The following is a 12666-nucleotide window of genomic DNA, read 5'->3' on the forward strand; positions in this document are numbered from 1 at the left end:
TGGGGCCCGCCGGGGGCAGGAAAGAGGAACTGTTGATGAAAACTCCTTAAATCTCATCACTTTAACTCTAGTTTTTATTTTGATAATTCAACTCAAATCCCCGAATTTCACTCTGACCTGTAGACAATCGCTGTCAAAGTCTAGTCTTGTTAATACTTTAAATATTCTTCCATCTGTGAGGCATACACAGATTTGACGTCTGCGTGTATGTAAGCATTTCAGAACTCCCGCCATGGCTTCTCAATGTTCATACCAATGCTCATCACCCTCAGGTGAGCAGGAAAACCAAGGTGGCCATTTTCTGCTTTCCTGGGACAGTGCTTCGCTAACTGCCACTACACCTTTCTAACTGACTTCCTGTACGTGTTCATTTAACACAGTGACTCTGTCCTGGAAATAGACGCTAGCAAATATTACCCTTGAGAACATTCACTTCTAGTTACTTTATAACTGGCTGGCATTTTCCAATATAAGGTTCACTATTTGGTCTCTCATATTACGTTAAGTGCACACAAGGGATGCACTCACGTGCTCTGCTCAGAACCAGCCTGCATCCCTCACCAGGGGTCCAGGAAAGAAGACAAACGTGCTCTGTACTACTGCTCAATACTAGTCCCTTAATACTTACAACCAGGCAGCCGTCACTTAATTAAAACTGGACTTTAAAATCACCTTAATAGTTGGGAAAGTAGAACTTTTTAAACAAAAAGTAAAGCAAGCATCAATATCTAAATAAAAATAACAAAATGTGATACATGATTAATAACAAGAAACTTTATTGAATTAACAAATTTAAAAATGGATCACTTAATTTAAAAGTGGGACTATTTTAATTTTATTCTTATTAAATTCATTCTTTCAAAAATGCACGTTATTTTTCAAATGATAAAAGGTTACTCTGTGACCTGACGAAGTAGAGGTGGGATGGTACCAGTGGGCCAATTCCTCTATGTGGGGTCTGAACATGGACTTTTAGATGTTGTTTTCTCTATTACATCAAACTGACCTCCAGTAAGCAGTGGAGAAGAGGGAGAGAAGGGGAGTGCAAAGCAGGTACTCAGATCTCTCTATAGAGGTTTGAGAGCGCAGACGGAGCACAATGAAATGTGGACTTTGTAACAGTGGCCTTAAGATGTGCTAGACCAAGTGTGAAAATCATTTTTTCTTATTCCTAACAAAACAGATGGCACACACTTAACTGTAAGGTCCTTCCTGCAAATGAGCTGCGTTACAGCCCACGTATTAGTCTGTTCCACAACCTCATTCTTGTGTGACAGAAAGAGAGTCAGGACAGAAATGTGCTCCATTAGTCTCCATACGGAAAGGTCACAGCGTTAATGATTTATATAAACCTTAAAGTCCTTGGTCAGCACAGATTTCCAAATCAAAGTTAAGTCATGAACTGTTTATAAGAACAACACTATCCTAAAATGCTAACGTTTTCTTCCCAGTATGTCTTCCTACAAAACGAAAAAATGGTCAAAAGTTTTCATTCTTTGCCTGAGCTGGGATTTAGGAAAAGCCTACTAGACTACAACAATGTTCTGCAAAAGTAAAATACACTACAAAGTCAAACAGGTAAATAAACAACAAACCAAACTGATTTCAACAAAGTCAAGTCATGTTTCCAAAAGTAAAATCTATTACGAAACAAGTAATAAACATGTACAAGAAATTACAAGAAATGAGGATCACAGTTAGTTACAAATGCAAAATAATAACTAATTATCCCAGACTTGTGAACATAATAATTAAAATCAATTTCATATGCTAGTTGAAATATTATGTACAATTTAGATAAGCTGGTCAAGTATTATCTGAATACACACCATGTTTGATAAACTTATAATTACATTACCTCTTCTCCTCTTTTAATATTTGCAGGTACATGCCAATATAGGAAAAAATGTAATTTCCATTTGTGTATTAACTGAGAAGAATAACATTTTTACTGTGTATGTTTCAGATTGTAAAAAAGTTAAGGTACATTTTCCTTTAAGAAGGAAAAAAAAAGGTAAAAATAAACTGCCAAAAGTTTAATATCAACTTACTTATAAAAATGGAAAAAAAAAGTTTTGAAACAGATACCATACAATTATCATGTGGTCTCCTTACTGCTCTGCAACTACAGAAGGCATTTAAGGAAAGGATCCTATGTCAAAAACAGAGACTAACCCAAGGGATATATGTTACTTTAAAAATCTGATTTGCAGGAAAACTAGTTGGTTGGCCTAGTCTTAAAGCTAATTACAAAATCCATTTTCTTAATGGTCCAGGTGTTTTGCCAATTCTTCCAACTCAACAGAACTGTCAAAAAAGAAGAAATATTTTGTGAGACCTTTAAATACAGACAGTGGGGAGTATCCCTTCCCACATTTAACACAGCATACACCTTAAATTGCTGAAGAAAGAGGCATTTCTAAAAAAGATGCTGTGTTTTCCAGACATGAATAGTCACCTATATTAAGTGTTTGGCTCTTCCAACTTAGAATTACTAGGAATACATAAATAAAGAAACAGTGTAAAATATTTTCTCAAGTACCTCTCTCCTTAATTTCAGGTTAAAAAAATTAATTCCAAATTTGAACTTCTAGAGTAAGCCACCGTAGGCATCAGCTTTCTACATTAAATTGAATTTTCTTAAATCCAACAGAACTATGTCAGCACTTAAGCAGCCAATTGCCTGTATTCAATACAAACTGCAATATACCCAGTCATCATCATCATCATCATCATCATCATCTTTATCATCACGAGGCATCATGTAAACAAATCCAAGAGCCCTCTGGAAAAGCCAGATTTGCCCAACAGGACTGAAAAAAATGAACATCCCTCTCTTAGACCAATTAAAAAACCTGCCAACTCAGGAAGGGAGACACTGTTTCAAGCCACGAAGACACTCTCAATACCATTAATCTCCCGGCCCAGAACGAATCTTTGTAATAAAATGTGTACTGTCCTCAAGCCCAGAGAAAGTGCCGAGAGCCAAAGTCTCACACTATACTCGTGAAGGATATTCTCCCATTGTCTGCCTTTTAATTCACTTCTGTTTTCAGAAAATGTTTTAAACTATAAGAATAATTCAAAATAAGCATTAGACTAAAAAGTCTAATGTAAGTATAACTTAAAAAAGAAAAGAATCTTACACAAATTTCACAAAAGCTAATAAAAACAGCCAGCATTTTTGGTGCACCAACAATGACCAGGCACTTTAAATATACTATATCTACCACTCACCACACCCTGTAACGTGGGTCATGAGAACATCACGGTTCGGTAACACTAAGTAGCAAAGCAGTTCAAAGCCTGTTTGGCTCCAGGGAGTATCTTCCTACCGTGTGAGCGCCCCCAGTCCCACACTCCTAGTATCCCCACCTCTGTCTCAGGTATGATGTGTAATTCTTCTCTCAATTTTAAATTATATTTCTGTGGCTCACAAAAATCACTCAAGAATGAATCATTCAAATAACCTAACTTGCCTGTGCGGGGCTAATTCAAGAGAACACAGGCCGTACAAAGGAAGGCTTAGTGGAAAGCCTACGAAACCACGGCGGTGCTCATCTGGATTTCCTAAAATAAACACTAAAACCATCGGGCTGGATTTCAACAAGGCAGAGTAGTTTTTCCAGAACCAAAGTCTATAAAGACAAGCCATACACTTGTGCGGGTTTTCCGGAAGAACAAGAGTGGAAGCAGCTGACTGGATACAGTAGATACAGGACTGTGACGCTGTAATGCACAGTTAAGATTCAAACCTGTCATTTCTGCAGCAAGACGACATGAAGGTTGGCAAATTAAGTCAACCTCTTTATTTCTAGTAGGACGGCAAACAGTACGTTCCACGACAGACGCCAGCCACGGCCTTGCCCAGCACTGGGCAGCGTGAGCACGTGCACACACCGGGGCATCCAGGCAGCCCCCGAAGCAGACCCGAAGAGACCAGCCCATGGAGAACCACCCCATGTAAACAGGTGAGACGGGAACCCCAGGAGGCATGTACCTTCCACCGGTTTCCACACTCGTTGCAGACAACAAACGTTGTCATCGGTTCATCAGCACTCCGCGTTTGGACCTGTAGCGAAGTCGGGTGAAAAATACCACTTTTCACAATACTACAAAAAGTCCAACCTAATTAAGAACGGTACCACAGTAAAATGTATAAGAGCTCGAAACAAGCTCAGATAAGCGAAATGATGTCAAACAAACACACGTTTCCAAACTTCATTTTTCTAAGTCCTTGTCGTTTCATCTTTTATCTGTTCATCTAAAGTCACACATTATACTACTGATAAATGGCTAATAAATATGAAAATTTTTCATCATAACTAAGAAGCACAGAAATGTTAATTAAAAGACATATCAATTTTCTCTTACAAATTAGCAAGGATGTAAAAATTACAAAAATATTTCATTATGACAAATATAAACTGCCACCAACCTTTCTAAGTTAGGCAGCAACAGAGCCTTAAATACCCGTCTTCTGTGACCTAGGAACTTGATATCTGATCTATCGTAAGATGGTAATTAGAAACACAAATAAAGATCTGTGTGCAGCTCAACATCACTAATCACTGGGGAAATGCAAATTAAAACCACAAGAAAATATCACCTCACACCTGTTAGAATGGCTATCATCAAAAAGACAAGAAAAAGCAAGTTGTCAAGGGTGTGGAGAAAAGGGAACCCTTGTGCACTGCTGGTGAGAATGTAAGTTGGTGTGGCCGCTGTGGAAAATGGTGTGGAGGTTGCTCAAAAAATTAAAAACAGAGCTACCATACGATCCAGCAATTCTGCATCTTGGTACACAGCTGAAGGAAATGAAATCAGTATATCAAAGACATTATCTGCACCCATGTTCTCTGCAGAATTATTCACAATAGCCAAGACATGGAAACAACCTAAATGTCCTTCAACAGATAAATGGATAAAGAAAAAATGGCATATATTCATGATGGAATATTATTCAGCCATAAAAAAGAAGGAAATCCTGCCATTTGAGACAACATGGATAAACCTGGAAGGCATTATGTTAAATGAAATATGCCAAACAGAGAGACAAATACTGTATGACATCACTTATATGTGGCATCTTAAAAAAAAAAAGCTGAATTCACAGAAACAGAATAGATGGGAGGACATGGGAAGATGTAGATCAAAGGGTATAAACTTTCGGTTATAAGAAGAATAAGTTCTGAGGATCTAACATACAGCATGGGGACTATTTTGTTAGCGTAGATCTTAAGCATTCTCACCAAATGAAAAAAAAAAAGAAAGAAAAAAATGTGAGGTGATGGATGTGTTAATTATCTTGATCTTGGTAAGCATTCCATGACGTATGCGTATATCAAAGCATCATATTGTACACTTTAAATAAATACAATTATATTTGTCAATTATTTTTCAATAAAGTTGGGAGGGGAGATCTGTGTACAAGGATGTTTGAAGAGTATACTTTTATAATAACACAAACACTGGAAACAACCTGAGCATCCAACAGGGAAATAATGAGATAAGTTAGAGTCTACCCATCTGATGGAATATTATACAGCTATTAAGATGTTTATAAAGGTTTAAAAAAACAAAGGAAAATGCTTACACAAAGTGAGGAAAAGTATATAAAACAGTTTACAGTATTTAGCTGCAACTAGGTTTTTAAAAAATCCACAAAATACTACAAGCACCAAAATATAGAACATTGCCCTCTCTGGACGGCAGATTAATAAGTGATTTTAAATTTCTTGTTCATACTTTTCTGTATTTTCAAAATTTTCTATAAGTAGGTATACTTACAGAATAACAAATAAACTAAACATTATTTTTATAAAGTGCTTAATTTTCTGTCAATCAAAAAATGCAATCCCCTCAGTCTCTCTAGTAACCGGAAACAATTAGTTGTTCTTTAAAGGGAAAATTTTGAATTTAGCGGATTACAGACATAGCACAGCCTATTTAGCAAATGAAATTAATGACAGTGAGAAAAAATTTTTTCACATATGCACATACAATCAAAACAACTATAACACAGCTCTTTTCAGTGGTTCAAGAACAAAAAGGAAAGTCAGTCACATCATATATGATGTGATAAATGAAGATAAAAGCCATCAATATGTTGCAAAAAAGGAATAAATATCTGGAAACCAGTTAAGCTGAAAGTACCCAGGCTCCGAGTGAGGGAGAGCAAAGAACTTTCCCTAAACTACATGATCCTGCCAAATAAAAAGAATTGTAGCCTGTTTATACACTAACCAATAATCCAGTGCTTTTTAGCTCTTAGAGAAAAAACATGGCCATTTTATTAAATTCTATAATATTTCATCAATTTCGGTTTGTACAGCTTTCACAGTAACAATTCCTATGGAAGTGTAACTATTTCAACTTATTTTCAATTAACTGGAATCTGCTAGTATTAAGAATGCACTGTTACACTTAAGAGATATCTCCTCTCAAAAAATACCAAAATACTGGTAATTATCTTTACTACTTGTTTTAAAATAGGAGTTGCAAGCATTCTTAGTATGAAAATAAGACTCTATAAACAATCACAAACCTGTGTGTAAGTGCAGTTCTTCTTCTTGCATTTGCCACATGTGAACAAGTCCGTCTGGGTCCCACCTGTCTTGGCCATCTGATGCTCTCTGATGGCTTCTTTGGTCAAGTTTTTCCGCATCTCTTTGAGCTCATCACTGGCCATCTCCTGTTCGGAAGGTGGCAATACCACTCAGTTACGGGCATCTTCTATACATATGCGGAATGCTTTTTACACTCCCTTAGTTTAACACTAACAAGATCAAAATCAACTTTTAAAGTCTTAAAAAGTGAAAAATTAATATTTTTCCTCAAAGAACTCATAAGAGTTTGCTTACTCTTAAAATTTTTTCAAATACTTATAAGTCTGCATGTGAAAACTGGATTTAATTACTGTTCAAAGGCTTATAAACAATGTAAACCTGTAGCAATGAGCACCTCTCGTATCCAGACTATGGTCTCTACTATTGCACCCACCCACCCCCACTACCGACAAAGGAACCAGAGGCCTCTGGAGGAATGTCTCGTTCCAGTTCTGAGTCAAGAAAAGCAGAAGATAAGTCAGAGTCATCTTGTGCGAGAAAGCACGGAAACTACCTGATTACTTTGAGTGAGTCACACGGACAGAGGAGCTACATGCAGGACCTCCCACTGGCCAGAGAGGATGATTTCTTCAGCCAACAATATGAATTACGGAAAAGACCAATCCCCACTGGATAAATAAGAAGTCACAAGTCCGTGACGACACTTAAAAAAAGAGAGCACAAACGTTTGCAAGAATGGCAACAAAAGCCCCCACTGGCAGTTAGTAGGGCGCCAACTCCTCCTTCTTATAACTGTTAACCAAAAGGAAAGAATTACACATTCACCCTGCCTTTCCTGTTCTAACCAACAGTGTAACCAAGAGCCTTCAACTCAGGGAAAGTGCTTATCAAAGAAATCTAGCTAATAAATGTGAAAGCAATGACACAATTTTAGAAATCTCTATTTTGCAACCCCTAATGAAATCACCAATTCAGTGGATGAACACATAGATGAAAGGCTGATGGAGAACTTTACAACGGAGGGATCAGACTGTCAGTACACAAACCCCTGATCAATTTCCGCACCCTAAGAGTCGAGCAACAAAACGTGTCTCCTGATGTGATGCAATATGAAATAAGAAGGACCACTGATGAAATATTTATGCAGGAAAAGTTAAACCTGCATGTAACCAAGCCCATAGAACTAGCTTCCAGTTCATAGAAAATGAAGGGGACAGAAAAGTTAAATAACATCATGAGGAAGAAACAGGCAATTCATACTGTGAGATATACAAGAGAAAAACTGGTCTCTTCAACAGGTCAATGTTATGAAAAAAAGGAGGCACGAGCAGGAGAAGAAAATGCTTTAGATTTAAATATGTACACACAAAATCTTAAGAGACCAAACTTAAGGTAACATCTAGACTTTGGATCCTGATACAAAATAAATGAACAATCGAACATAATATGAACATGAACTAGATATTAGATATACCAAGGAATTATCATTAGATTTGTTACATGTCATGATGCCAATGTAGTTACATAAGAAAAGTATCATATTTTTAAAGATATCTCTCAAGGATAGAAAGGTAAAAGGATATAATGTCTGGAATTTGCTTGAAAATAATTCAGGGGAGGGCTTCCCTGATGGCGCAGTGGTTGAGAATCCACCTGCCAAAGCAGGAGACACGGGTTCGAGCCCTGGTCCGGGAAGATCCCACATGCCGCGGAGCAACTAAGCCCATGCGCCACAACTACTGAGCCTGTACTCTAGAGCCCATGAGTCACAACTACTGAGCCCGTGTGCCACAACTACTGAAGCCTGCGTGCCTAGAACCCGTGCTCTGCAGCAAGAGAAGCCACAACAATGAGAAGCCCGCGCACCGCAATGAAGAGTAGCCCCTGCTCTCCCCAATTAGAGAAAGCCTGCGCAGAAACGAAGACCCATCATAGCCAAAAATAAATAAATTTATTAAAAATAAATAAATAAATCCTGGATGTCATTTCTAAAAAAATAGTGATAATAATAATTCAGGGGAAAAGAAAGAAAACAAAAAAAGGGATAGATGAAGAAGGTGACTAGTTATTGAAAATACTTGAACCTTAGGTGATGGATATATAGGATTTCATTATACTTTGTTCTCTACTTTGTGACAGTTTTAAATTATTTTAATGAGGTTTTAAAAAATGAATTTTAAAAATATAACATTTTTATTAGCTATATAGAAAGACAAATTCACTGTCTTGGATGCTTAGTCAGATAGTGAGACTGCAGACACACTGCAGCTATTATCTATGAACAGCTACATCTATAAATAGCAGACAATGAATTCCATTTTCTCCACCATTTTCTAAATAAATATAAGGAATAGTCAATAAGATATAACCAACTTTACAGTATTTAACCATGAAAAGAGCTTAGAGGTTACAAAGTCTGTTTGCAATTAGAGATTCGACTCTTTGATTCTAAATGGATCTACAATAAGTAAAAAACACTTTTGTTTTTAGACAATAATTTATTAAGGCAATCACCCAAAGATCACGGCACAGTTGTGAAAGGAACAAAATACTGAGGCCAACAGATTCAATCACCTTAAGTATTTGTCTGGTATACTGTATATATAAGTATATTAGAATAGCTAATAACAGTTTATTAATATGTAGTATTTATACAGTACTTTATGATTTAAATAGACTTTACACTTGATATCATGGAATACTGTCATAGAAATGTACAAATATACTCACCTCTGCCGTCATTCTAGCAAACAAGTCAGGAGGAATATTCCCACACAGCACATTTTTCCTTAAATTTGGATTCTTAGCATCCTTAAGATTTGATATCCTACTTCGTACTCTATTTTTGTATTTCATGTCCGTATTCCTTATTTCTTGATAGATAGGTACTAGGCCATTAAGGAAAAAAAGGTTAAGTTATAAAGGTAAGATAACTTTTTCCTATTCTGCCGCAATAAGAATTCCTGAAATTTCTAAGCAGTGTTTCCAATTTAGATTAAGTTAACAATAAGGCACTGTTTCTGCCTGATTTCTTGATCTGTAACTGGCAAAAAATAGTGATCATACTTTTATGCTATGAATGAGCAATACTTTCTCAATGTTTAATGCCAAGCAAGACACAAAGTAAAAGGGTTTCAAAAGGTAACTCAGATATGCAATCTGAGTGAGAAAACTTGAGAATAAGAGCTTGAACTTACACATGCTTTCCCTTGCCCAAATCTGCATTCTACCAAGGATCCTAAGAGTCTCAAGAAGACTACACAGGGACTTCCCCGGTTGGCACAGTGGTTAAGAATCTGCCTGCCAAGTCAGGGGACATGGGTTCGATCCCTGGCCCAGGAAGATCCCACATGCCACGGAGCAACTAAGCCCGTGAGCCACAACTACTGCACCTGCGCTCTAGAGCCCGCAAGCCACAACTACTGAGCCCGTGTGCCACAACTACTGAAGCCTGCGTGCCTAGACCCCGTGCTCCGCAACAAGAGAAGCCACCGCAATGAGAAGCCCACGCACTGCAACGAAGAGTAGCCCCCGCTCACCGCAACTAGAGAAAGCCCATGTGCAGCAGTGAAGACCCAATGCAGTCAAAAATAAATAAATAAGGGCTTCCCTGGCGGCACAGTGGTTAAGAATCCGCCTGCCAAGTCAGGGGACACAGATTCGATCCCTGGCCCGGGAAGATCCCATATGTCACGGAGCAACTAAGCCCGTGAGCCACAACTAGAGCCTGTGCTCTAGAGCCCGCGAGCCACAACTACTGAAGCCCACGCCTAGAGCCCATGCTCCGCACCAAGAGAAGCCACTGTAATGAGAAGCCTGTGCACCGCAACGAAGACCCAACACAGCCAAAAATAAAAACAAATAAATAAATTTATTTAAAAAATCAAATCAAATCAAAAAAAAAGAAAAGGCTACACAGCACCCTGGAGGGCCTTCTGAGAGAAAATCTTTCACAGTAGCCCTGAGGGATCATTTCCTCCTTGGCTCAGCAAGAAGCTAGTTTAGCAGGTGGCTTTCTCAAGAGAACAGGCAACAGCAGGGGCCCAGCTCCAGAGCAGCTCCCTTTCTAACAAGGCCATTTCCTCAACCAGGACAGTCCCACAGTCACACTGTCACCTAGATGTTCCCTGTTCTCTGGACCCACGTGCAAGACCCCTCCCTCTCCCAGAGCCCTTCCCAAGGCCCCCAGCATGAACACACTCCTGTCCAGGATAATGAGCTCAGGGGATTGTATACACTTTGCTGAGTACCCCCAAAGATGAAACCCTACTTCCCATTTACTAGCATGTGTGTTTTCCATGCCCTTCTGTACAACTTCAACTGAGATGCTACGTTCTCAATTTGCAAGGCAGAAAAATAAAAATACTATCAGTACTATGTGTTTTACTTTTGAATGACAGGAAAACAAGAATAATAAAATGACACGGATAGCCCTCCCCTTTCCCATCAAAACAATCAAGATAGAAACTGAAGAATAAAACTTTGAATTCTTTACAGGAAGAAAAAATAATCTAGCGGATTTCTTAAAACAATTATGAATATACACGCAAAGGATATCTTCCTCGATTTGAGATCCTAATTCTTCCTCGTCAGCTCCAATAGCGATGTAGTCATCTAAACACAGGCACAGAGAATTGTCATGAAAAAGTGATTATAACACATTAAAAGAAAATTTCAATACAGGGTCAGTTAAAAAAAGTAGGAAATGAAATTATGAATATAAAACTTACTATATGTCATACTAACATTTAACAATGGGACCCAAATACAGTATTGTTAACTCCCAATCTTGAGGGTAGAGTACTTAGTTTGCAGATTAAACGTGAGGAGAAAAAAGATTGCGAAGAAAAGCTTAAATTACTACAAGTCAGGGGAAACATCCACATATTAGAAGGAACCTATTTCTCAGAAATACACAGTAATAAGCAGAGGTCCAGTTTGCACCCTCCTCTCTGCCATCAGTAACCCCCATCACAGCAGGCCCTCCCTGAGCTGGGCACTGGCAAGCAGCTATCATCAGGATCCCACCGGGAGGACAGAAACAAGGAGGTGGACAGGGCGGCAGTGGCAGCCGTCAAATGACTGACCACCGAAACTCACGAGACGTACGCGAAACTCACCTCCCGTTCGGAGAGCCGCAGCAAGCATCTCCCTACACTTTAACCGCACAGAATCAGAAGTGCTTGGTGCCCGAGGAAAAGACGAAACGTAAGTGTCTCGGGCATTTGTCTCATCCTTTCTGCTGCTTACGTTGCCACTGGAGCTACTGAAGTACACGTACACACACACACACACACACACCAAAAAGAAGTCAGGAAAACTCTCTTAAAGTGAACATCGTTACTATCACTCTCTAAAAACAAAAATTTGGGGCATAAATATATGAAACTGTATTTCAGTGACTTACATGAAAAAAAATTGCCTGCATATAGATTAAAAAGTTAAAATTTTAGTAAAGATGACACAAATCTCATGTCTTTTATTTTTTTAACCTTGATCATCCTTTTAAACATTAAACAATATTTTTCATATAGAAAATACACATTACAGCTCAATACAACAACTGCAAAGCAAGGATCTTGGTTATGACAGGGGTAAAGGGATGGCACCAGAGAATATGACCGCTCTCGACCAAAAACAGAGGGGAAAATGCTTGAAAAACCCTGTTGCAACTAGACAACCAGGGAGGTTTACACATACAACACCCACTTTAGGATAAAAACCACGTGTAGTGAGAAGTAGTTGTGAAAATACAACAATGTCTCTTAATTTCTCCCCAGAAACATCAATTCAATCAGGACAGTTGAGCAATTTTTCCAGTCAGCCTAATCATTTCCACTACTTCTGATTAACTTCCTACATTAGATTCTTAGCAAAATACCTTGCTGACTGGTTTCAGCTAACTTTATCCCAGTGCAGATTTCTGCCACAAACCTTTCCAGATGAAGCCAGCCCTCCACCCCACGGATGTGAGTGGCTGTGCTCACAGACAGCCCACGCAGGCAGGGCAGCCGCTCTGCAGGCCTTCAAAGTCCTGCTGCCCGTCTCCCAGAGTGCCGTCTACACACAGGTCTGTGTCTGCGGCCACCAGCCCGAG

The 12666-nt window shown here is 38.6% G+C and overlaps 1 protein-coding gene across 1 annotated transcript in view; it reads right to left on the reverse strand.

The window, feature by feature from the left end:
- Nucleotides 1-752: 752 nt before the first annotated feature.
- Nucleotides 753-12666, reverse strand: part of TCEA1 (transcription elongation factor A1) — a 32436-nt gene continuing 20522 nt past the window's right edge. The window contains exons 5-10 of the mRNA XM_004321582.4: nt 11690-11835; nt 11127-11183; nt 9300-9454; nt 6548-6694; nt 4001-4072; nt 753-2307 (exon numbers count right to left, since the gene is read on the reverse strand). Coding sequence (XP_004321630.1) covers nt 2299-2307; nt 4001-4072; nt 6548-6694; nt 9300-9454; nt 11127-11183; nt 11690-11835 — 586 coding nt within the window. The 3' untranslated portion in view covers nt 753-2298. The remainder of the gene's footprint in view (nt 2308-4000; nt 4073-6547; nt 6695-9299; nt 9455-11126; nt 11184-11689; nt 11836-12666) is intronic.

This window comes from Tursiops truncatus, chromosome 17 (assembly GCF_011762595.2).
Source record: "Tursiops truncatus isolate mTurTru1 chromosome 17, mTurTru1.mat.Y, whole genome shotgun sequence".
NCBI classification, from domain to species: Eukaryota; Metazoa; Chordata; class Mammalia; order Artiodactyla; family Delphinidae; genus Tursiops; species Tursiops truncatus.